The following is a 23,949-nucleotide window of genomic DNA, read 5'->3' as shown; positions in this document are numbered from 1 at the left end:
TCTGGGACTGTACCTGCTGGAGTTTAGAAGAATGAAGGGAGTGGTGGGGGAGGGGGGAAGATCTCATTGAAACCTATCAAATATTGAAAGGTCCAGAAAGAGTGGATGTGGAGAGAATGTTTCCTACAGCCTCAGAATTGAGGGATGTCCATTTAGAACAGAGGTGAGGAAAATTGTGTTCAGCCAGTGGGTGGTGGATCTGTGGAATTCTTGCCACAGACTATCATGGGTACTACGACAGGAATATGTAAGGCAAACTCACCGAATTCCTCAAGCACATTGTTGTTCTCGATTTCAGGATCCGTAGCCTTGTGTGTCTCCAAAGTAAGTGGGTGTTTGATAGTATGGATTTAGAGTCCTGGGGTATACATTGGCCTATGTCATCTAGCCAGCCAAGACTCCTATCTAAACTTTGGAGGAGAGAGAGGGAGTGAGGGTGTCCCATATGCCTGCACTTGATCCACATCTCTCTCTAAAACAGGGGTTCCCAACGTGGAGTCCATGGACCCCCTCGCTTAATGGTATTGGTCCATGGTTAAAAATAAAGGTTGGGAACCCTCCTGTAAAATGTTCTTATTCATGTAATTGTCCACAAAAGACAAGTTAAAGGATGTTTCCATTAGTAGGAGAGTTTAGATCTGAGGGCACAGCCTCAGAATGAAGAAACATCCCTTTAAAACTGAGAGGGGGGGGCTTCTTCAGCCAGAAGAGGATGAATCTGTGGAATTCTTTATCACAGAGGGCGGTGGGGGCCAAGTCATCGGGTGTATATAAGGCAGACAATGATAGACTCTTGACAGGTAAGGCAGAAGAAGGGGTCGGGAAAGAAAAGTCAGCCGTGATCGAATGTCACAGCAGACTCGATGGACTGAATGGCCTAATTCTTCTCCTATATCTTCTGGACGTTTTGGACTTGGCGAGCCCAAGGGCCCGATTTCCTGCTGTTTGGCACTAAAGTTATTTGGGAGGTAACAGCCCAACACCTGGCACCTGATCTCCTCGCAGTCTGGGCCCCGTGATTTGCAGGTTCCGCAGCTGAAAGTGCTGATTTTCTTGGAAGAACTGTCGGCGGGGAGTGAGGCTCCAGATGTTGCTCTCTCCCGACTGACCGACGCCTTCGGGCGTGTGTGGGCGGGCGGATGCTAATATCAAAGTAATTTTACATAAGTTCTTGTCACAGTTGCGGGATGCAGAAGCTAGGTGTTGCGCATAAATCAGCAAGTGCTAAATCAAACCAGTCCTACTCCTATGAAGTATTTCAGAACGTTTCTATGATCTGATGAAACAGATTTGTCAGATTTGGCGCTATTTCCTGTCAGTGGAGCTCATTCAGAGAACTACTCACCTTGACGTTTTGTGTGCAGGGGCGGTCTGAGGAATCTTTGTTTCTTTTAAACTATGCTGAAATATCTGAGCCAGAAGTATGGTAAATTTTATTAAGGTTAAGAAAGAATCTGTACTTCGTGGATGGCTGCCATTAGCCTGGAGAGCAGTACCACACCCGGTCAAGTCGCAACAGGTAGCTGCGTGGCCCGCACCGACAAGCCCGAGCCGAGCGGCCGGCTCACCCTCCTCACTGACACGAGTAACGTTAGCGGACAGTTCGCAACCCCGCCTGAACTTCGGAGAGGCTTTTCTGGAGGGGCTGAATTAAAACGGGCGGTGTTTTCCTGACTGGTCGCCCCATCTAATTTTGTAGTTTCAGTCTATAGGGGCAAACGAAAAGGGGTTTTATTGAGTTTTGGAAGCGCATGTCAAAGAGAAATTCATGTAAACTTAAATTAACTTCAGTTATGCAGAACTTACTAGCCGGTCGGGGGTGTAGTGACATCCGCACCCGGACCTCGAGACGAGGCGAGTGGTGCCGGGTTCGAATCCGGCCGACTCCTCTCCCGCTTTCCATCCGCGCTCTGTTGAGCGTCGAGTTAGCAACTCGGCCTTGTAAGAGACAATCAAATCCAGAAGAAACGGCAGGGTCGCCACACGGCGGGAAGAGGAGCAACACAGCGCAATTTACACGTGGAACTAAACATACGACAGAAGTGTAACGAGAGAGAGAGAGAGAAATATCATCCGTGGTGGCCCCGGAGCAATAAAACAGGCTCTTCGGCAAGATGCCCTCCCAAGCTAGCCCCATTTGCCAGCATTTGTCCCATATCGTGCTAGAACTTCCCTGACAATTTAAAAAAAGTCTGATTCTATCTGCCTCAACCACCAGCAGCTCATTCCTCAGACACACCACCACTCTCAGGGTTAAAAATGAAAGATACCCCGCATGTTCCTATTAAATCTTTCCCTTCTCATCTTCCAAACCTATGCTGTCCAGCCCTGGGGAAAAGTTTGAGTGCATTCACCAGGGTCCCTCTGTTTTACAACACTCCACAAATGTTAGGGTTTTTCAGGCTGGTTCAATAAACCAACTTCTTATTAAACCCATATCTTAACCTGGATGATTAACTTATGAGTCCAGTGACTCAGGGTATCACTTGAAACTCATAATAATGATGAAAAATGTCAAGCTCACAGCTTTTAACCTTCCACCATTTGGATCTGGCTTCTCCACCCAATCCTTCATTTGGTTCCAAAATAACGCGTTTCCCTTTATTGCATCTTAATTTTTGTCTGCCCCCCCCCCCACCAAGGCTTTATGCTCTCGATGGAATTGCACACAAATGTTACTCCTAAGGTGTGCTCACAGACTGTTGGCTACTGCCACTCAAACGAAGCTCTCGACCACACCACGCTAACAGTGATGGCTCCCAACTCCATCCCCCCGCCACATTTCTAGAATCCGCATCAACCCTCCAAACAATGTTTGTTCCGTGTGGGGATTTCATATGGAGAAGAAGGCTGCGGGGGAACGGCTAAGGATTTCCGGAGCGAAGGCAGTTTGACTACTCGGGGTAAAAGAGAGGCAAGACTGCGCAGGCGCGTGACGTCAGCCAGTAGAGCGGGGAAAGTTTAAAAGGAAGACCAGCATATCCAGCGGGCAGCGGAGTGAGAGGTTTCAGAGTGATCGGGCTTTGGCTCAACAGGCTTCGGCAGTAACAAGGCGAGGTGGGTCTACCTGTGTTAATTGCGGAAAGGAAGTACATGTGTGAGGCTGGTATTCTGTGCTCGGTGTCAGATGTGGGAGGTCCTGGAGTCTCCCAGTCTCTTAGAAGGCCATATCTACACCCAGTGTGTTGAGCTGCAGCTCCTAAGAGACTGGAGATGCAGCTCGATGACCTTCGTCTGGTCAGGGAGAGTGAGGAAGTGATAGAACGGAGTTATAGGCAGGTGGTCACTCCATGGCCACGGGAGACAGGCAAGTGGGTCACAGTCAGGAGGGGGAAGGGGAAGAGTCAGGTACTAGAGAGTACCCCTGTGGCTGTACCCCTTGACAATAAGTACTCCTGTTTGAGTAATGTTGGGGGGGAACGGCCTACCTATGGGAAGCGACAGTGGCCGTGCCTCTGGCACAGTGCCTGGCCCTGTGGCTCAGAAGGGTAGGGAAAGGAAGAGGAAGGCAGTAGAGATAGGGGACTCTAGTCAGGGGTTCAGACAGGCGATTCTGTGGATGCAGGAAAGAAACTCAGATGGTAGTTTGCCTCCCAGGTGCCAGGGTCCAGGATGTTTCTGATCGTGTCCACAATATCCTGCAGTGGGAGGGAGAACAGCCAGAGGTCATGGTACATACTGGTACCAATGACATAGGATGGAAAAGGGAAGAGGTCCTGAAAAAAGACTACAGGGAATTAGGAAGGAAGTTGAGAAGCAGGACTGCAAAGGTAGTCATTTTGGGATTATTGCCTGTGCCACATGACAGTGAGTATAGGAATAGAGTGAGGAGGAGGATAAATGCGTGGCTGAGGGGTTGGAGCAGGGGGCAGGGATAGATATTTCTGGATCATTGGGACCTCTTTTGGGGCAGGTGTGACCTGTACAAAAAGGACAGGTCACACTTGAATCCCAGGGGACCAATATCCTGGCGGGGAGGTTTGCTAAGGCTGCTGGGGAGAGTTTAAACTAGAATTGTTGGGGGGTGGGAACTGAACTGAAGAGACTGGGGAAGAGGCGGTTGGCTCACAAATAGAGAAAGCTTGGAGACAGTGTGTGAGGGAGGATAGGCAGGTGATAGAGAAGGGATGCATTCGGATGGACGGTTTGAGATGTGTATTTTAACACAAGGAGTATTGTGAACAAAGTGGATATGCTTAGAGTGTGGATCAGTACTTGGAGCTATGATGTTGTGGCCTTTACAGAGACTTGGTTGGTCAGGGACAGGAATGGTTACTTCATGTGCTAGGTTTTAGATGTTTCAGAAAGGAGAGGGAGGGAGGCAAAAGAGGTGGGGGCGTGGCACTGTTGATCAGAGGTAGTGTCACGGCTGCAGAAAAGGTGGACATCATAGAGGGATTGTCTACGGGGTCTCTCTGTGTGGAGGTTAGGAATAAGAAAGGGTCACTAACTTTACTGGGTGTTTTTTATAGGCTGCCCAATAGTAACAGGGATATCGAGCAGCGGATAGGGGAACAGATCCTGGAAAGGTGTGATAATAACAGAGTTGTCATGATGGGAGATTTTAATTTCCAAATTATCAATTGGCATCTCCCTAGAGAAAGGGGTTTAGATGGGGTGGAGTTTGTTAGGTGTGTTCAGGAAAGTTTCTTGACACAGTATGTAGATAAACCTACAAGAGGAGAGACTGTACTTGATTTGGTATTGGGAAATGAACCAGGTCAGGTGTCAGATCTCACAGTGGGCGAGCATTTTGGAGATGGTGATCATAATTCTATCTCCTTTACAATATCATTGGAGAGAGATAGAAACAGACAAGTTAGAAAAGCGTTTAATTGGGGTAAGGGGAAATATGAGGCTATCAGGCAGGAAATTGGCAGCTTAAATTGGGAACAGATGTTCTCAGGGAAAAGTACAGAAGAAATATGGCAAATGTTCAGGGGATATTTATTGGAGTTCTGCACAGGTATATTCCAATGAGACAGGGAAGTTATGGTAGGGTACGGGAACCATGGTGTACAAAGGCTGTAATAAATCTAGTCAAGAAGAAAAGAAATGTTTATAAAAGGTTCAGAGAGTTAGGTAATGTTAGGGATCTAAAAGATTATAAGGCTAACGGGAAGGACCTTAAAAAGGAAATTAGGAGAGCCAGAAGGGGCCATGAGAAGGCCTTGGCAGGCAGGATTAAGGAACACTCCAAGGCATTCTACAAGTATGTGACGAGTAAGAGGATAAGATGTGAAAGAATAGGACCAATCAAGTGTGAAAGTGTGTATGGAACCGGAGGAAATAGCAGGGACACTTAATGAATACTTCAGTATTCACTATGGAAAAGGATCTTGGTGATTGTAGTGCTGACTTGCAGCAGACTGAAAAGCTTGAGCGTGTAGATATTAAGAAAGAGGATGTGCTGGAGCTTCTGGAAAGCATCAGGTTGGATAAGTTGCTGGGATCAGATGAGATGTACCCCAGACTATTGTGGGAGGCGAGCAAGGAGATTGCTGAGCCTCTAGAGATGATCTTTGAATCATCAATTGGGACAGGAGAGGTTCCGAAGGATTGGAGGGTTGAGGATGTTGTTCCTTTTTCAAGAAAGGGAGTAGAGATAGCCCAGGAAATTATAGACCAGTGAGTCTTACTTCAGTGGTTGGTAAACTGATGGAGAAGATCCTGAAAGGCAGGATTTATGAACATTTGGAGAGGCATAATTTGATTAAGAATAGTCAGCATGGCTTTGTCAAGGACAGGTCATGCCTTACGAGCCTGTTCGAGTTTTTTGAGGATGTGACTAAACACATTGATGAAGGAAGAGCAGTAGATGTAGTGTATATGGATTTCAGCAAGGCATTTGATAAGGTACCCCATACAAGGCTTATTGAGAAAGTAAGGAGGCATGGGATCCAAGGAGATACTGCTTTGTGGATCCAGAACTGGCTTGCCCACAGAAGGCAAACAATGGTTGTAGACTGGTCATATTCTGCATGGAGGTCAGTGACCAGTAGTGTGCCTCAGGGATCTGTTCTGGGGCCCTTACTCTTTGCGATTTTTATAAATGACCTAGATGAGGAAATGGAGGGATGGGTTAGTAAATTTGCTGATGATACAAAGGTTGTAGGTGTTGTGGATAGTGTGGAGGGCTGTCAGGGGTTATAGTGCGATGTTGGCAGGATGCAAAACTGGGCTGATAAGTGGCAGATGGAGTTCAACCCAGATAAGGGTGAAGTGCTTCATTTTGGGAGGTCAGATATGATGGCAGAAAATAGTGTTAATGGTAAGACTCTTGGCAGTGTGGAGGATCAGAGGGATCTTGGGGTCTGAGTCCATAGGACTCTCAAAGCAGCTGCGCAGGTTGACGCTGTGGTTTTCATCAATCGTGAAATTGAATTAGGAGCTGAGAGGTAATGTTGCAGCTATATAGGACCCTGGTCAAACCCCACTTGGAGTACTGTGCTCGGTTCTGGTGACCTCACTACAGGAAGGATGTGGAAGCCATAGAAAGGGTGCAGGGGAGATTTACAAGGATGTTGCCTGGAATGAGAACCATGCCTTATGAAAACAGGTTGAGTGAACTCGGCCTTTTCTCCTTGGAGCGATGGAGGATGAGAGGTGACCTGATAGAGGTGTATAAGATGATGAGAGGCATTGAACGTGTGGATAGTCAGAGGCTTTTTCCCAGGGCTGAAATGGTTGCCACAAGAGGACACAGGTTTAAGGTGCTGGGGAACAGGTACAGAGGAGATGTCAGGGGTAAGTGATTTACTCAGAGAGTGGTGAGTGCATGGAATGGGCTGCCAGCAACAGTGGTGGAGGCGGATACAATAGGGTCTTTTAAGAGACTTTTGGATAGGTACATGGAGCTTAGAAAAATAGAGGGCTATGGGGAAGTCTAGTAATTTCTAAGGTAGGGACATGTTCGGCACAACTTTCTGGGCTGAAGGGCCTGTATTGTGCTGTAGGGTTTCTATGATCTGTTGCTTACTAGAGATTGAGGGGTGGGGGGGACTCTTTCACAAGGATGCTATTGGGGCTGGGGGGTGGTTTGAATTATAAGGAGAGACTGAGAGTAGGAGGCAGAGGGGTGACCTTATGGAGATGTATACTGTAAAATAATGAAGGGGCACCAATAAGTTTTTCTCAAGGCTGGGGAATACAATTCTAGAGGGCTTAGTTTTAAGATGAGAGGGGAAAGATTTAAAGGGTAACCCAACAGGCAGGTTTTTTGAGGGCTGTGGATATGTGGAACAAGGTGGGTGGAGGCAGGTACAATTGTATTGTTTAAAAGATATTTAGACAGGTACACAGATCAAAAAGGTTTAGAGCAGGGGTTCCCAACCTGGGGTCAGTGGACTCCTTACACACAGCGTAAAGCAAGTTGGGAACCCCTGGTTTAGAGGGTTATGGGCCAAATTCAGGCAAATAGGACTAGCTCAGTTAGGCAATTGGGTAAGTATGGACTAATTGGGCCAAAGTGGCTGTTCCCATGCCTCAAGGAATGAGACGTGATGTCTGAGAAGCATACAAACTAATTTTTGGGCTTGGCAAGGTAGATTTAAGGTGATGTTTTCCATGGGTGGGGTGTGTATAACCAAGAGTCACAAGCTCATGCTGACAACTCTGGACTGAAATGAGAATTGCCTTCTCAAAGATAGTAGTGAAACTTCAGAATTCTTAATGGCTCTGTGGTTATGGTAGCTCCTTCAATGACTATATTCAAGATAGATCAATAGATTGTTTTTTGGTGTTAATGAAATCAGGAAAGTAGCACTCAGTTTAAAAAAAGATTAGCTATGATCTCACTGAATGGTGACACAGGCCAGAAGCATTAAAATGCATTCGCTTTGCTTTCTTGTGTATTTGTATCTGTTGGGCGCAATCAGAAACACTAGATTCATAACACTTGGGGCAGAACAGTAGTCGAGCAATTAGTGTAACACTCCTACAGTGCCAGCAATCTAAGTTCGATTCCCATCACTGTCACATACTGAGGACAGTATGTTCTGCCCATCACTGTGTAGGTTTCCATTGGGTTTCCTCTCACATTCCAAATTTGTACGGGTTAGAGGGTTAATTAGTCCCATGCAGCACAGGCTCCTGGGCCGGAAGGCACGTTACTGTGTTCTATTTCTAAACAGATAATAAAAACTCAAACTATCATCATCCCTTCTGCAACTTTCCAGCCAAGGTCAACGAACTCAGGCAATTCCTGCAGAGTCTTACCAACCAGCAGTGATATCAAAAAATACCAAAGAGTGATTCAGAGGCATTGGAGGCAAACGCCTACTCAAAGGGCAGGCTCGTTGCCATTTTCGATTCACTGAACAGGTGGGCTTGGAGGAACTCCAGGAGTAAGAGGCCAGATGGCTGTAAGCTTGGCTGGTGGTGGTGGGTTGATTAAAACAGGAGGTGTACACAGTGGCAGAATTGACTGAGTGCAGGGATTCCGAAGGGTTAGAAAGCTGGAGGAAAATACAGAGGCACTGAGTTGCAGAGCGACGTAAGGATTCAAAAGCAGGGGTGAGGATGTCAGAGCATGGACTTTGGATTAAGAGTCAGGACAGCTAAGAATGGGAGCCAGGAGACAGGGATGCGAGTTTAGAAGAGGTCGGGTTTGCAGTATTTATGGGAAAATGACGAGGAACGTCAACTCCGGACAGCAAAGAGATCGAGTTGTGTTGAGTTGAGTCGTGCTGGAGCTGGGTGGTGTTACACGGGAGCGTATAAACAGACTGAGAATCACAAGTGTGCATGAAGTCGTGAGAGGCAGCGTAAGTTGCTTGATTGTGCGGGACAGTGTTGACCAAGAGCCAGTACATTTTGTTACCTCTAGGCTCAATCACATCGTTGCCATCTTGATGGGCTTGCCCCTTTCCACCCCTCCATAGAACTGAGTTCATCTGAAACTCTGATCCCCAGCATCCTGGTCTGATCATTCACCATCAGCCTAGTGCTTGTCAGCCGACTCCACCGGTACTGGAATTTACAGATTTGGACCCTTGCTTTTAAATCCCTACAAACCTCGTACCTCACTATCCCCCACATTCACCAACAACTCTACAACCTTTCAGGATGACACCTGGGCAGGGGAGTCAAACATAAAGGTCTATTCATTTGTATCTGGCTGGGCCACGTGAAGCCCAGTTGCGTTTTGTTGTTCTCTTTCATAATAGTGCTAGATCATTGTGGACTGAAAATATATATACTCCGTCTTCTCTTTAGTTGCTGTACTAATCTTATACAGCCCCTCTAAAAGGTTCCAACTCGTGCTTCCCTTCTTCTTGCATACTGTAGAGCTCCTTCTCCAAAGTAACTTTTCCTTCCAAACTTTTTAACAGGTTATCAAATCCTAAATTCCTGCCCATCATTCCTGACACTCCATGTCTGAACACCTACTTTCTGCTTTGAGCCACATTGCTAAAAGATCTTTATCAAACTTATAAATGACATCTGGAAAGGCTGTGACATATTGAACCATGCTTCTTGACCTGTGCATGCTGGCTGATATTTGATCAGCCTCATTGGAATCCTTGTCCTGTGCTCTCCAGCCGCTGGGACCCCATTCTCTGCTTGTACTCCTTCTATCCAGGTATGGCCAGGAAACCACCATAACATACACAAAAATGCTGGAGGAACTCAGCAGCCCAGGCAGCATCTACGGAAAACAATATAGTTGACATTTCAGGCCGAGGCCCTTCATCAGGACAGGAGAGGAAAAGGATGAGGAGTCAGAGTAGGAAGCTGGGGGGCAGGGGAGGAAGAAACACAGGTGATAGGAGATACCGGAAGCTGGAGGGGTGAAGTAAAGAGCTGGGAAGTTGATCGGTGAATGAGATCCAGGGTTGGAAACGGGGAATCTGATAGGAGAGGACAGAAGGCCGTGCAAGAAAGAAGAGGGGGAGGAGCAAAAAAAGGGAGGTGTTAGGCAGGTAAGGAGATAGGTGAGAGTGGGAAAAGGGGATGGGAAATGGTGAGGGGGAGGCTTTACCCAAAGTGCGATAAATTGATGTTCATGCCATCAGGTTGGAGGCTACCCAGGCAGAATATAAGGAGTTGCCCCTCCAACCTGAGTGTGGTCTCATCGCAACAGTAGAGGAGGCCATGCACTGACATGTCGGAATGGGAATAGGAAATGGAATTAAAATGGGTGCCCACCGGGAGATCCCGCTTTTTCTGGTGGTTGGAGCATTCAGCAAATCTGTCTCCCAGTCTACATCAGGTCTCACTGAATTACAGGAGGCCACACCAGGAGCACCGGATACAGTAGATGACCCCAACAGACTCACATTAACAGACCACCATAAGCAAGTGATTGGTTACCTCTGGAGCCTTTCAACGATCCATACTTGATCCCTTTATCTTCAATTACATTCACGCACTCCGTAGCAGCATACTGACAGGTTCCATGCTCGACTCCCACTTCTGTGTTATCAATAACTCTGCTCCTCGAGAGGCTTACTTTTATTACTCCACTTCTCTGACATCAACGTCAAGTTTATTGCCATCTGCAATAGTACCTGTAGATGCAGTGATTCACAAGAAAAGCATAAATTATGCATAAATCTGATAAGAAAGGACACGGTTAGAACAAAGCTCTGTACTTGAATGCACAAAATCTTTTCAAGTTAATTATTTGCATAGATTTCCATACCCATTGCATTTCCTGCTGCCCAGTCACTGGTTCATCTCTCTCCTCCGCTGCTGTCTAATGCTGATGCTTGCCAAGTTCACTTCCAGACTCCACATTCTCTCCACTGCAAAGAACATTTATTTCTGCCATTATAAAGCTGCCTGCTTCCGTTTCTATCTTCGCTAATTTGGTGCTGAAATCGTTAGTCACCAATGAGTCCAAGCTCTCCTGACCAGCTTCTGGCCAAACCCTGACTGCCCGAGTCAGAATCTGGATCAAATCCTTCACCTCTCATGTCTGTCGCCTTTGCTTTTCTGTTAAGCAGAATATTAAAACTCACTTCACTCTATGGTTTCATTCTGCAACGTTTCTTTGTTTCTTTTAGCTCCATTGCCTTCCAGAACCTCTGGAAGATCTAATTCAGACTTTCTTTACCTTCTTCTGCATATTTACCATCTTGACTGTTCAGCCCATCGAGTCGATGTTGGCTAGCAATAGAGCATACCCAGCAGTTTCATTTTCTCTATTTTATTGCTCAGGCAGTGATTGTGGAGAAATAGAGTTAATATTTCAGGTCAATCATCTTTCATCAGATAGATTATTGACCTGTAATAATAACTTTATTTTTGACTCCGCAGATGCCGTATATGCAGCATTTCTGCTTTAATTAAAATCATCGAATGTGACATATTGGATTGAATTTGGTAACGTGACCCTGCAGTGCCTGCAGGCATGTTACTTTGCGAAAGGTAAGGATGTGATGTGAGTAATGGGAAAGAGCAGTAACTTTGAAGCATGAGTAATTATCTCAATGTTAGACTGTACTGGAGAGTTGAGTACGGTGATACAAGTTGCAAGAGCAGGAGTTGCCACAGTTAGAAATGAAAAGATCGTGTGAGGACAATAGGCCAGAGGAGAAGGAAGGTGATTTGAGGGAGGGGAAGGGGTTGTCAGTGGGGGGGTGTTGAATCCTTGCTGAAGAAATAGACACAGAGGCAGATGCAATGGAAGAAGTGCTCAACATCGTTTTTAATGCAAAGCATTGACTCAATCCAGATGATGGGTTTTGACCCAAAATGCTGACAGTACCTTTCCCTCCATAGATGCTGCCTGACCCTCTGAGTTCTTCTCGCATTTTGTGAGTTGAATGAGGTGGCTGATTATGGGAAATGCAGGCTGATTTACTGTAGAAAAATGTCCTTTGATTTGAAACAGTTAAAGCAAAGTAACTGTTCATTTCTATTCAACTTAAATAGAGTGTAGTGCCTTTCTGATGAATATATAATAGTAATTGGATACTTCCTGTTTTTAATGTCTTTATTTTTTTATTGAGATACAGTGCGGAATAGATCCTTCCAGCACTTCGAGCTATAACACCCAGCAACCCCTAATTTAACCCGAGCCTAATTATGGGACAATTTACAATGTGCTATTAACCTAGCATCTGGTGGGTCTTTGGACTGTGGGAGGAAACAGGAGCACCTGGAGGAAACCCACACAGTCACGGGGAGAACGTACAAACTCCTTACAGGCAGCGGCGGGAATTGAACCCAGGTCACTGGTACTGTGAAGCGTGGTGCTGACCACTATGCTACCGTGCCGTCCCACGACTTCCATTATTGCCATTGGATCTGTGTGATGGAGGTCATTCCTGGTTGAGTGAGTCCAGCCTATTATATCACCTCAGTACGACCATCTTTGCTGTCCACTCGAGTCCAGTTTCTGATGCAGATCCACGGAGAATGATCAGAATGGGGGTGGGGGGGGGATGGTGGTACTGGTTTGGGGAGATGCTGGAGAAGAGGGAGGGAGGTGGTGTATTCTTTCTCTTGGCCCACAACTGGTAGGAGCTGAACTGAGTTGTATTGCCCTGTGTGATAGCTCTGTCCTGGGACCCTCAGTCTCCATACGGGACAATACACGGTAAGTACTTTCCCTCTGAAACTGTTGGTTTATGGTGAGGTGTCTGTCTTTGTGCTGGTTCTGAATGGACTTTCTCATTGACATCCTGCAGAGATGCACATTTCCAATGGCGAGGAAATGGAGACCCTCAAGGACAGCCTGATGGACACACCCTGTTTGAAGAATCACGTTGCTGTTTGCCAAGAGGGGAGTGCTTCCTTCAGCGAGCTGACAGAGCTAATGCTGAATGGTACACGGAGGAGTGGCGAGGAAGGGAAAGAGAAGGACGAGCAGGAACGTAGAAACCCAAGTGCCCGCCTGTGCAGAGAGCAAGGACCGAGACCCAAGCAAGTCCTCTCCAGACAGCTAGCCTTGCCCCTCGATAACTGCGAGACCGTGGCTGAGGCTCAGCTCCGACTCAATGGACGCCAAGGGGCTGCAGACAGCTGGACGCTGGATGATGCGGGCCAGAACAATACCATTGTCACGCCGACTCTGGCAGGCTGCCCCCTGTCCGGCCGGCAGGTTGTGGGCAAGGCTGATAGCTGGCCGCACCAACGCTTGCCCCTAGACAGTAGCTTCAGTGGTGCCTCCAAGAGTGACTTTGCCCTCAACACACTCTTGGCCGAGGTGGAGAGGGGTGAGGCGAGTTCCAAGCAGAGGCGACCCTCTCAAAGTTCGGACCAGGAAAAAATTGCAAGTAAATAACCCATCTTTTTCTGCTTTCTTCCCTCTTACTATTCCTGCCATTGGTTTACTTTTCATAAAGCTACACGTCCTTTTCATTGTCTTCCCAGTATGGTTCAGAATCCAGGTTGAAAGGTCACTTCCTGAGCAATGCATTCCCCGCCTCTTCCTGTCCCTGAAATCAAGCCGGATTGTTTTCCTTATTGGAGGAATTCAAAATTGTAGATCTGCAATAACATTGGAAAATTGCTCACAGACAGGCAGCATTTGTGAAAAGGGAAACAGAGTTAATGTTTCAGGACAGAAGTCCCCTTTCAGGAACTGGGAGAGACAGAAAATACATTTTAAGTTGCAGAAAAGATGAGGGAAGGAGGGATGGTAGGAGAAAGGAAACATCTGACAGATTGAAGCTGGGGTTGCCATGGTAATGAACTGTTGCAGATCTGTTGGATCTGAGGAAAGCAAGCAAACGAGGCTGTGAGATGCAGGAAATGCCCAGCAGACGACGCAGTATCAAGTGAAGAGAGAGTGACTGTTAAAGTTAAGACAGCCTTCATCAGAAAGGGCTGGTAATGATATGAAGCAAGAGAGTTACCTCAAGATGCAGGATTTGACGTTGAGACTGAGAGGCTGCCTTCGCTTAGGTGGAAGACGAGGTGCTGTTTATTGATGTTGCCTTGGGCCATGTTGTACCAGTGCAGGAAAGCACAGACAGAGAAGTCAGGTGGAGAATTAAAGTGAAAGGCGGCCAGCAGCTCAGGTTTGCCTCTGCGGGCTGAACAGTGGCGCTTCATAAAGGAGCGGCAGGTGGAATACAGTGTCGGGAAGTGTACTTTGGAAGGAGAAATAAAAGCGTAAACTAGACCAGGGGATGCAGCCTCAGAACTGAAGGATGCCCTTTTAGATTGATGAGGAAATTCTTTAGCCAAAGAGTGGTGAATCTGTGGAATTTGTTGCCACAGGGGACTGCAGAAGCCAAGTCACTGGGTATATTTAAAGCAGAGGTTGATAGATTCTTGATTGGTTAGGGTACAGGGAGAAGGCAGGAGACTGGGGCTGTGAGGGGAAACAGATCAGCCATGATAAAATGGTGGGGGAGAATTCGATGGACCAAATTGTCCAAATCTGCTCCTACATCTTAGGGACTTTTAAAACAACATTGCATTTGCCGCTAACATTGTAGTCTCCTCTGCAGTGGAGAAACCAAGTGTAGATTGGGTGAATGCTTTGTAGAAACCTCCTTTCAGTCTGCAGGGGTCCTCATGCTTTTGGTTGCCTGTTACTGTAATTCATCATTCACTCTGACTCTGATCTATTCGTCTAGGACCTTCTTGCACTGTCACTGCAAGGCTCAGTGTAAGCCCTGAGGAGTAGCATTCCATTTGCTGTGAAGTCATTTTGCAGTCTTCTAGATTGTATGTTGAACTCAGTAACCAGGTAACTCACTTCCTCTGTTCGTATCAGAATTGGCCATCTGTAAGTGCAGGCCTGGAGCTATCAAACGCTCAGCATACTTTAACTCAGTACTCCACAGGTGATCTGACCAGTGCATTATAAAGCTTCAGTGTTACATCCTTAGCAACACACACAAAATGCTGGAGGAACTCAGCAGGTCAGGCAGCATCCATGGAGATGATGTTTCAGGTTGAGACCCTTCTTAAGGACCGGAAAGGAGGGGGGGGGGGATGATGGCAGAATAAAAAAGGTGGGGGAAGGGGAAGAAGGATAGCTGGAAGGTGGTGGGTGAAGTCGGGTTGGTGGAAAAGGTAAAGGTCTGGAGATGAAGGAATCTGATAGGAGAGGATGGGAGAAAGGGAAGAAGGAGCGGCACTAGGGGGAGGTGATAAGTAGGTGAGAAGAGGTAAGAGGCCAACGTGGGGAATAGAGAAGAGGAGAGAGGGAGAAATTTGTTTTTACTGGAAGGAGAAATGGACATGCCGTCAGGTTGGAGGTTCCCCAGACAGAATATAAGGTTTTGCCACTCCACCCTGAGGGTGGCCCCATTGTCCTTGTTTTTATGCTCTACTATTCTCCAAATGAATGCTCACATTACATTTACCTTACTTGCCTCTAATTCAACCTGTAAAATTCAAAGTAAATTTATTATCAAAGGACATGTACACTCAGTGGCCACTTTATTAGGTACACCAGTACACCTGCTTGTTAATGCAGATATCTAAGTAGCTAATTGTAGGGCAGTAGCTCAATACATAAAGCATGCCAACATGGTCAAGAGGTTCAGTTGTTCAGACCAAACATCAGGATAGGGAAGAAATGTGACCTAAGTGACTGACTGTGGAATGATTGTTGGTGCCAGATGGGGTGGTTTGAGTATCTCAGAAACTGCTGATCTCCTGGGATTTTCATGCACAACAGTCTCCAGTGAGAAGACCGTGAACGTACACTTTATTAGATACAGGAGCTAGCTGCTGAGCGTATGCCACCATATATGTATTGCCTTGAGATTAATTTTCTTGTAGTCATAAAGTACAGCACTGAAATCCCATCTAGGCCATGACTTCATCCCATCTAGGCCATGCTGAAACAATTTAAATTGCCTACTCCCATTGGCCTGCACTACGACCACATCCCTACTATCCATGTACCTATCCTATTCCCTTAAACATTGAAATGGAGCTCGCTTGCACCACTTGTGCTGGTAGCTCGTTCCACACTCTCACAACACTCTGAGTGAAGAGGTTTCCCCTCATGTTCCCCTTAAACTTCTCACCTTTCACCCTTAACCCATGACCTCTGGTTGTAGTCCTACTCAACCTCAGTGGAAAAAGCCACTTGCATTTACTCTATCTGTACCCCTCATAACTTCGTATACAGGCGTCCCCTGCTTTATGAATGTTCCCTTTACGCCACTTCGCTTTTACAAAAGACCTACATTAGTAACCTGTTTTTGCATTACGAAGAGGATTTTCACTTTTACGAAAATTTTTCCCATATAAATTAATGGTTCTTCACTTTATGCCATTTCGGCTTAAGAAAGGTTTCATAGGAACACTCTACCTTTGTATAGTGGGGGGACCCCTGTACTTCTATCAAATCTCCTCTCAGTCTACCATGTTCTAAAGGATACCATCCTAATCTATTCAATATTCCTTATAACTCAGGTCCTCCAGACCTGGCAACATCCTTGTAAGTTTCCTCTGTACTCGTTCAACCTTGTTTACAAGTTTCCTGTAGGTAGGTGACCAAAGCTGCACACAAGTTAGGTCTCACCAATGTTTTATACAACTTCAACATAATATTCCATCTCCTGCATTCAGTTCATAGACTTATGAAGGCCATTGTGCCAAAAGCTTTCTCTACTACCCTATCTACCCGTGGTGCCACTTTCAAAGAAGTATGGACCTCTATTCCCAAATCCTGTTGTTCTACCACACTCCTCAGTGCCCTACTGTTCACTGCGTAAGACTTATGCTGGTTGTCCTACTGAAGTCCAAAACTCACACTTGTCTGCATTAAATTCCATCTGCCATTTTTCAACCCACTTTTACAGCTGATGCAGAGACCTTTGCAAGGGATGATAGCCTTCCTCACTGTCCACTATACCCCCAATCTTGGTGTCATTTGCAAACCTGCTGATACAGTTAACAATGTCATTGATATAGATGACAAACAACAAAGGGCCCAGCACTGATCCCTGTGGCATGCCCTGTGACAGGCCTCCAGTCAGAGAGGCAGCCCTCTCCTACCATTCTCACATCTCCCACAAAGCCAATGTCAAATCCCGTTTTCTGCATTTTGAAAGCCAAGTGACTGAACCTTCTTGACCAGCCTCCCATGTGGGACCTGGTCAAATGCCTTACTAAAGTCCATTTAGATAACATCTACCACCTTGCCTTCAACCACTTTCGTGGTAACTTCCTCAAAGATCTCTGTAAGATTGGCTAGACAGGAGCTACCATGCACAAAGCCATGCTGACCGTCCCTAATCAGTCCCTGACTATCCAAAATACCTATTTGTACATCTGGTCCATTCTTGCTGGCATTTACAGGAAAATTAAGAAATATAGTAGAATTTAGAAGTATATATAACAATGACTGATAAGCAACCAATGTCCAAAAGAAGACAGACAGTGCATATCAAAAAGTGAATAAGTACTACCGAGAACATGAGTTATACAGTCCTTGAACTTGTCTACTCTGGTTTATGAATTCTCTCCCCATTTGGAAAATGGTCAGCACCTTTATTTCTATTACCTAAATGCACGACCGTACACTTCCCTATGATGTATTCCATTTGCCACTTCCTTGTCCATTCTCTGCAGACTCCCTGCTTCCTCAACACCACCAGCTTCTTCGCCTACCTTTGTATCATTTGCCAACTTGGCTGGAAAGCCATCAATTTCCTCATCTAGATCATTAACATATAATGTGAAAAGTAGCACACCCAACACTGACACTTGGGGAACATCAATAATCACCAGCAGACAACCAGAAAAGGTCCCCTTTATTCCCATCCCTTTGCCTTCTGCCAGTCAGTTCAACTTCTATCCATGCTAGTACATGTCCCATAATACCAGAGGTTCCTGTTTTATTAAGCAGCCTCATGTGCAGCACCTAGTCAAGAGCCTTCTGAAAATCCAAGTAAATAACATCCACTAATATTCCCTTGTTTATCCTATCTGTTACATCCTCAAAGAATTCCGAACATTTTGTCAGGCAAGATTTCCCCTTAAGAAAACCATGCCAGATTCAGCCTATTTTATCATGTGCTCAAAATATCCTGAAACATCGTCCTTAATAATGAACTCTAAAATCTTACCAACCACAGAAGTCAGGTCTATGATTTCCTGTCTTTTGCCTCCCTCCCTTCTTAAAGTGTGGGGTTATGTCTGTGATTTCCCTGTCACCTGAAATCATTCCTGACTCTAGTGATTCTCAAAAGATCACTACTAATGCCTCCACAATACCTTTTCCAGAGTCCTGAGGTGTAATCCAAATGGTTCTGGTGACTTATCTGCCTTTAGACTTCCCAGTTTCCCAAGCACCTTCTCTTTAGTGATAGCAACTACACTCACTTCTGCCTCCTGACACTCTCAAAGTTCTGGCGTTTTGCTGGTGTCTTCCACAATGTAAACTTAAGCAAAATACATTTTTAGTTCCTATGCCATTCCCTTGTTCCCCATTACTACTTCTCCAGTGTAATTTTCAGCACCCCAATGTCCACTCTTATTTCCCACAAGCCTCTAGTTTAAGTTCTCTGTCAACCGCCCTCTTCTGGTCTTCATTAATTTCAGATGTTACATGCACTTCTGTCACCCAACCCTGTTGTGCCATCTGACATATATAGATATTCTCATCCTCTCTCTGTGATCTTCTCCTGCCCTATAACCAGTACAATCTCCATATTCCTCTAATTCAGGCTACTTTCTTTATCACTGAAGTTTAACCACTCTACCACTGGCAGCTGTGCATTCACCAGCCAATGCTCAGAGCTTTACAATTCGTGACAAAGCTTGAGCATATAGATATTAAGGAAGAGGATGTGCTGGAGCTTTTGGAAAGCATCATGTTGAATAAGTCATCGGGACCAGATGAGTCCCAGGGAGGAGAGTGCTGAGCCTCTGGTGATGATCTTTGCATCATCAATCGAGATGGGAGAAGTTCTGCAGGATTGGAGAGTTGGAAACATAGAAAACATACAGCACAATACGGATGTTGTTCCCTTATTCAAGAAAGGGAGTAAAGATAGCCCAGGAAATTATAAACCAGTGAGTCTTACTTCAGTGGTTGGTAAGTTGATAGAGAAGATCCTGAGAGGCAGGATTTATGAACATTTGGAGAGGAATAATATGATTAGGAATAGTCTGCATGGCTTTGTCAAAGGCAGGTCGTGCCTTATGAGCCTGATTGAATTTTTTGAGGATGTGACTTTTTTTTTAATGAAAGTAGAGCAGTGGATGTAGTGTATATGGATTTCAGAAAGGCATTTGACGAAGTACTCCATGCAAGGCTTATTGTGAAAGTAAGGAGGCATGGGATCCAAGGGGACATTGCTTTCTGGATCCAGAACTGGCTTGCCCACAGAAAGCAAAGAGTGGTTGTAGACGGGTCATATTTTACATGGACATCAGTAACCAGTGGAGTGCCTCAGGGATTTGTTCTGGGACCCCCTGCTCTTTGTAATTTTTATAAATGACCTAGATGAGGAGGTGGAGGGTTGGGTTAGTAAATTTGCTGATGACACAAAGTTTGGGGGTGTTGTGAATAGTGTGGAGGGTTGTCAGAAGTTACAGCGGGACATTGATAGGATGCAAAAATAGGCTGAGAAGTGGCAGATGGAGTTCAACTCAGATAAATGTGAGGTGGTTCATTTTGGGAGGTCAAATATGATGGCGGAAAAAAGTATTAATGTTAAGACTCTTGGCAGCATGGAGGATCAGAGGGATCTTGGGGTATGAGTCCATAGGATGCTCAAAGCAGCTGCGCAGGTTGACTCTGTGGTTAAGAAGGCATATGGTGCATTGGTCTTCATCAATTGTGAGATTGAATTTAAGAGCTGAGAGGTAATGTTGCAGCTATATAGGACCCTGGTCAGACCCCACTTGGAGTACTGTGCTCAGTTCTGGTCACCTCACTACAGGAAGGATGTGGAAACCATAGAAAGGGTGCAGAGGAGATTTACAAGGACGTTGCCTGGATCAGGGAGCATGCCTTATGAGAATAGGTTGAGTGAACTCGGCCTTTTGTCCTTGTAGCGACAGAGGATGAGAGGCATTGATCATGTGGATAGTCAGAGGCTTTTTCCCAGGGCTGGAATGGCTAGTATGAGAGGGCGCAGTTTTAAGGTGCTTAGAAGTAGGTACAGAGGAAATGTCAGGGGTAAGTTTTTTTACACAGAGAGTGGTGAGTGCGTGAAATGGGCTGCTGGTGACAGTGGTGGAGGCAGATATGATAGGGTCTTTTAAGAGACTCCTGGAGTCCTGGACTGCTTAGGAAAATAAAGGGCTATGGATAACCTTAAGTAATTTCTAAGGTAAGGACATGTTCGGCACAGCTTTGTGGGCCGAAGGGCCTGTATTGTGCTGTAGGTGTTCTATATTTCTATGTTTCTAATTCCATCTCCAAATCCTCTATTTAGACCATAAGACCATTTGGCCCATTGAATCTGCTCCAATATTGCATCATGGCTGATCTATTACCCCTCTCAACCTCATTCTCCTCATGACTTGGCCTCCACAGCTGCCTGTGGCAAAAGAAATTCCTCCTCATCTCAATTCTAAATGAATCTCCTCTATTCTGAGGCTGTGCCCTCTGGTCCTAAACTCCCCCACATTGAACCCATGAACACTACCTCACTACTTTTTTTTATTTCCTATTGTTTTGCACTATTATTTAATTTAACTATTTTGTACATGTATATATCTTACAGTATATACATACAGTTTTTTATGTGTTGTATTGTACTGCTGCCACAAAGTCAACACATTTCTCATCATATGCCAGTGATATTAAACCTGATTCTGATACAAGTGTCCTAATCCTTGCGCTTCATCTTCCTGGCACGAAAGACCAATATTCCTAAGTATTTGTCCCATATGCATGCTAACCTAGTCTGTTGTTAGATGGATAGACAAATCTATCTGTACACCAACATTTACAACACTTCACTGATATTCTGCTTTTTACATGGGTTAATTGGGGAATATGAGGCTATATTCAGGAACGGTTATTACCCTACAACCATCCTGAGCCGGTGTGGCTAACTTCACTCGCCACTACCCTGAACTGATTCTACAATCTACAGACTCACTTTCGAGGTACTCTTTACACCTCATGTTCTCAGCATTTTTTTATTGACACAAATTGTCTTCTTTTGCACATTGGGTGTTTGTCAATCTTTGTTTATGTAGTTTTTCCACAAGTTTCATTGTATTTCTTCTTTTTCGTGCAAATGCCCGCAAGAAAATGAATCTCAAGGTAGTATATGGTAACATACACATACTTCTATAATAAAATGTACTTTGACTGTATTGTATACTATCCACCATGTTTTTGCCCGCTCAATAACCTGTCAATAGCCTTTAGTGCACTCTTTGTATTCTCGTCACAATTTATATCCCACGTATCTCTGAATGTGATATTTGTGGATGTCACTGGCAATCTGAAAATACTACCTTTCAGCAAAGTCATTAAATAGCTCCAGTTCCAATTCCTGTGGCACACTTGACTAGTTACTGCTTGCCAACTTGACAATGATCCGTTCATCCCTGCTTTATTTTCTGAATATTACCAGATCTTTCATCCAAGTTATTTTCCTGAACTCCATGAGCTCCTATTTCCTGCTGATAAGACCCTATCAGTACTTTTTTTGGGAAATCCAAGTACACTCCATCCGCTCGTTTTTTTTTTCTCTGTTAAATCTCTTTTCAAAATTCCACAAGCAAACTTGGATAAGCACACATACTTTCACTTGTATGTTAATAACACAGTGCATGGTCACATCCTTGCAGACGAGCAAGGACACATTTGTATTAACATATATTAATAGTCAACATGTCAGTCGGTACGTTCTCTGGATCACTGAAACACCGAAGAACACATTTGTTATTTGTTTTACAAGATGTGGGTATAGTTTGTAAGGTCTGCATTTATTGCCTGTCACTAACTCCTGAGAAAAGAGGTAGTGAGTCACCTTATAAACCTCATGCAATTTTTCTGTTGAATGGTGCTTCTGGATTTGGACCTAGCTAGAAGAGCAAATTATTTTCAAATCAAGATGGACTCTGCAATTTGGAAGGGTACCAATAAATGGTGGCTTTCCCGTCATCCATCTTAGCCGTAGCTTCTGGTTCCTGGTTCAAGGTGGCGCTGGTGAAGCCCAGCGGCTACTTATTGGCGGCAAACAAAACAAAGAATACAACTAAATACTTTATTAATAACACTTCCTCTGGTAACATTTATGGTAAACGATCGCTGCAAATAATGGAGAGGCGAACAAAGGCAAGGCTGAGTTGAGGGTCGAAGTGTGCGGGTGTGAGGCAAAGTTGGGGCATGTTTGAGGCAAAGTCAGAGTGGAGGAGAGACAGATTCAAGGCCTGTCAACCTAAACTGAGAGTGAAGTTTAATCGATCTAAATGCCAGTCCAATTTGGAAAAAGCAGGATTTCCTGGTGGCCATCCATTTCAATTCTACTTCCTAGTCCCATTCCAACATGTCTGTACATGGCCTCATCTGCTATCGCAATGAGGCCACACTCAGGTTGGAGGAGCAGTATTCCGTCTGGGTAGCCTCTGACACGATAGCATGAACATTGATTTTTCAAACTTCTGATAATTGCCCCCACCCTCCTTCACCATTTCCCATTCCTGTTTTCCTTTCACCTGCCTATCACCTCCCTCTGGTGCTCCTCCCCCTTCCCTTTCTTCCATGATCTTCTACCCTCTCCTATCAGATTCCCCCTTCTCCTGCCCTTTCACCAATCAACTTCCTCAGCTCTTTACTTCACCCATCCCCCATTCCCAGTTTCACCTATCACCTTCCATCTTGTACGCCTTCCTCCCCTCCTCCTACTTTCTTACTCTGACTCCATCTTTCTTTTTCCAGTCCTGATGAAGGGTCTCAGCCCGAAACGTCGACTGTTTACTCTTTTCCATAGATGCTGCCTGGCTGCTGAGTTCCTCCAGTATTTTGTGTCTGTCCTTCAGTAGTACGTTATTTTGATCAGAGTCACATCCACTTCTGATCGTGTCATCAGAGCCACAATGCTAGCTTCCTCAATAGGAGACAGATCACCACTCCTAATCTGAAACCATGCATGTGCTGGAAGGTGTGTAAGAGATCATATCAGACAAGGGCACACTTGGATTTAGCTGCGTCTCCACAATACTCAAATATTATGAAAAATGTTTTTTGGTTACTAACCAAAACGTAGGATTAACTTATCTTTGCATCTCTGAGATTTCACTTTAGTTTTTGTGATCTAGAAATGGTTTTCCTCAAATGTTGTCTGTTCCCATTTCCTTTCCATAATCAGTGCTCTCACAGACACTCGGGTAAACCTCAGTGAGCACACTGATATACATTTGTATGTTCAGGCACCAATGAAAACATATGCAGAAACATGTTGGGGTGGGCATTTGCCGTGTGAATTGGCCCATACGTTACACTGGTACTCATACATAATAGGCAAAAACACACGCTTTTGTGGAAACTGTTGTTGCGTGTATAAACTTGCATCATTTATGTTTCCCTATCATTCATCCAAGTCTGCATATTCTGTACAGAAACTTCAGAATTGGAGTCAGGTTTAATATCGCTGGCTTATGTTGTGAAACTTGTTAACTTGGTGGCAGCAGAACAATGCAATACATGATAATATAGGGAAAAAAAGTAAGTCAGTTGCATTAAGTATATACATGTATGTTATTAAATAGTGAAATTAAAGATAGTGCAAAAACTGAAATAATATTTTTAAAGAGTGAGGTGGTGTTCATGGGTTCAGTGTCCATTTAGGAATTGGATGGATAGAGGGGCTGAAGCTGTTCCTGAATTATTGAGTGAGTGCTTTCAGGCTTCTGTACCTCCTCCCTGATGGTAGCAATCACAAGAGGGCATGTCCTGGGTGATGGGGATCCCTAATAATGGACACTGCCTTTCTGAGGCGTAGCTCCTTGAAGATGTCCTGGATACTATGGAAGCTAATGATCATGGTGGAGCTGACTGATTTTACAACCCTCTGCAGCTTACTACGATTCCGTGCAGTAGCCCCCCCCCCC

The 23,949-nt window shown here is 45.1% G+C and overlaps 1 protein-coding gene across 3 annotated transcripts in view; it reads left to right on the top strand.

The window, feature by feature from the left end:
- The window catches only part of arhgef19 (Rho guanine nucleotide exchange factor (GEF) 19), a 122,397-nt gene that overhangs the window by 40,715 nt on the left and 57,733 nt on the right, over positions 1 to 23,949 (top strand). For 2 of the 3 annotated variants that reach the window (XM_059951944.1, XM_059951945.1), the window contains exon 2: positions 12,639 to 13,226. The exons of the other annotated variant lie outside the window; for it this stretch is intronic. In XM_059951944.1, the coding sequence (XP_059807927.1) occupies positions 12,639 to 13,226 (588 nt within the window). The remainder of the gene's footprint in view (positions 1 to 12,638; positions 13,227 to 23,949) is intronic. 3 annotated transcript variants of the gene reach the window in all.

Source organism: Hypanus sabinus, chromosome 27, assembly GCF_030144855.1.
Source record: "Hypanus sabinus isolate sHypSab1 chromosome 27, sHypSab1.hap1, whole genome shotgun sequence".
Lineage (NCBI taxonomy): Eukaryota > Metazoa > Chordata > Chondrichthyes > Myliobatiformes > Dasyatidae > Hypanus > Hypanus sabinus.
Note: the sequence above shows the minus strand (reverse complement) of the source record. Positions and strands in the feature narration are given on the sequence as shown.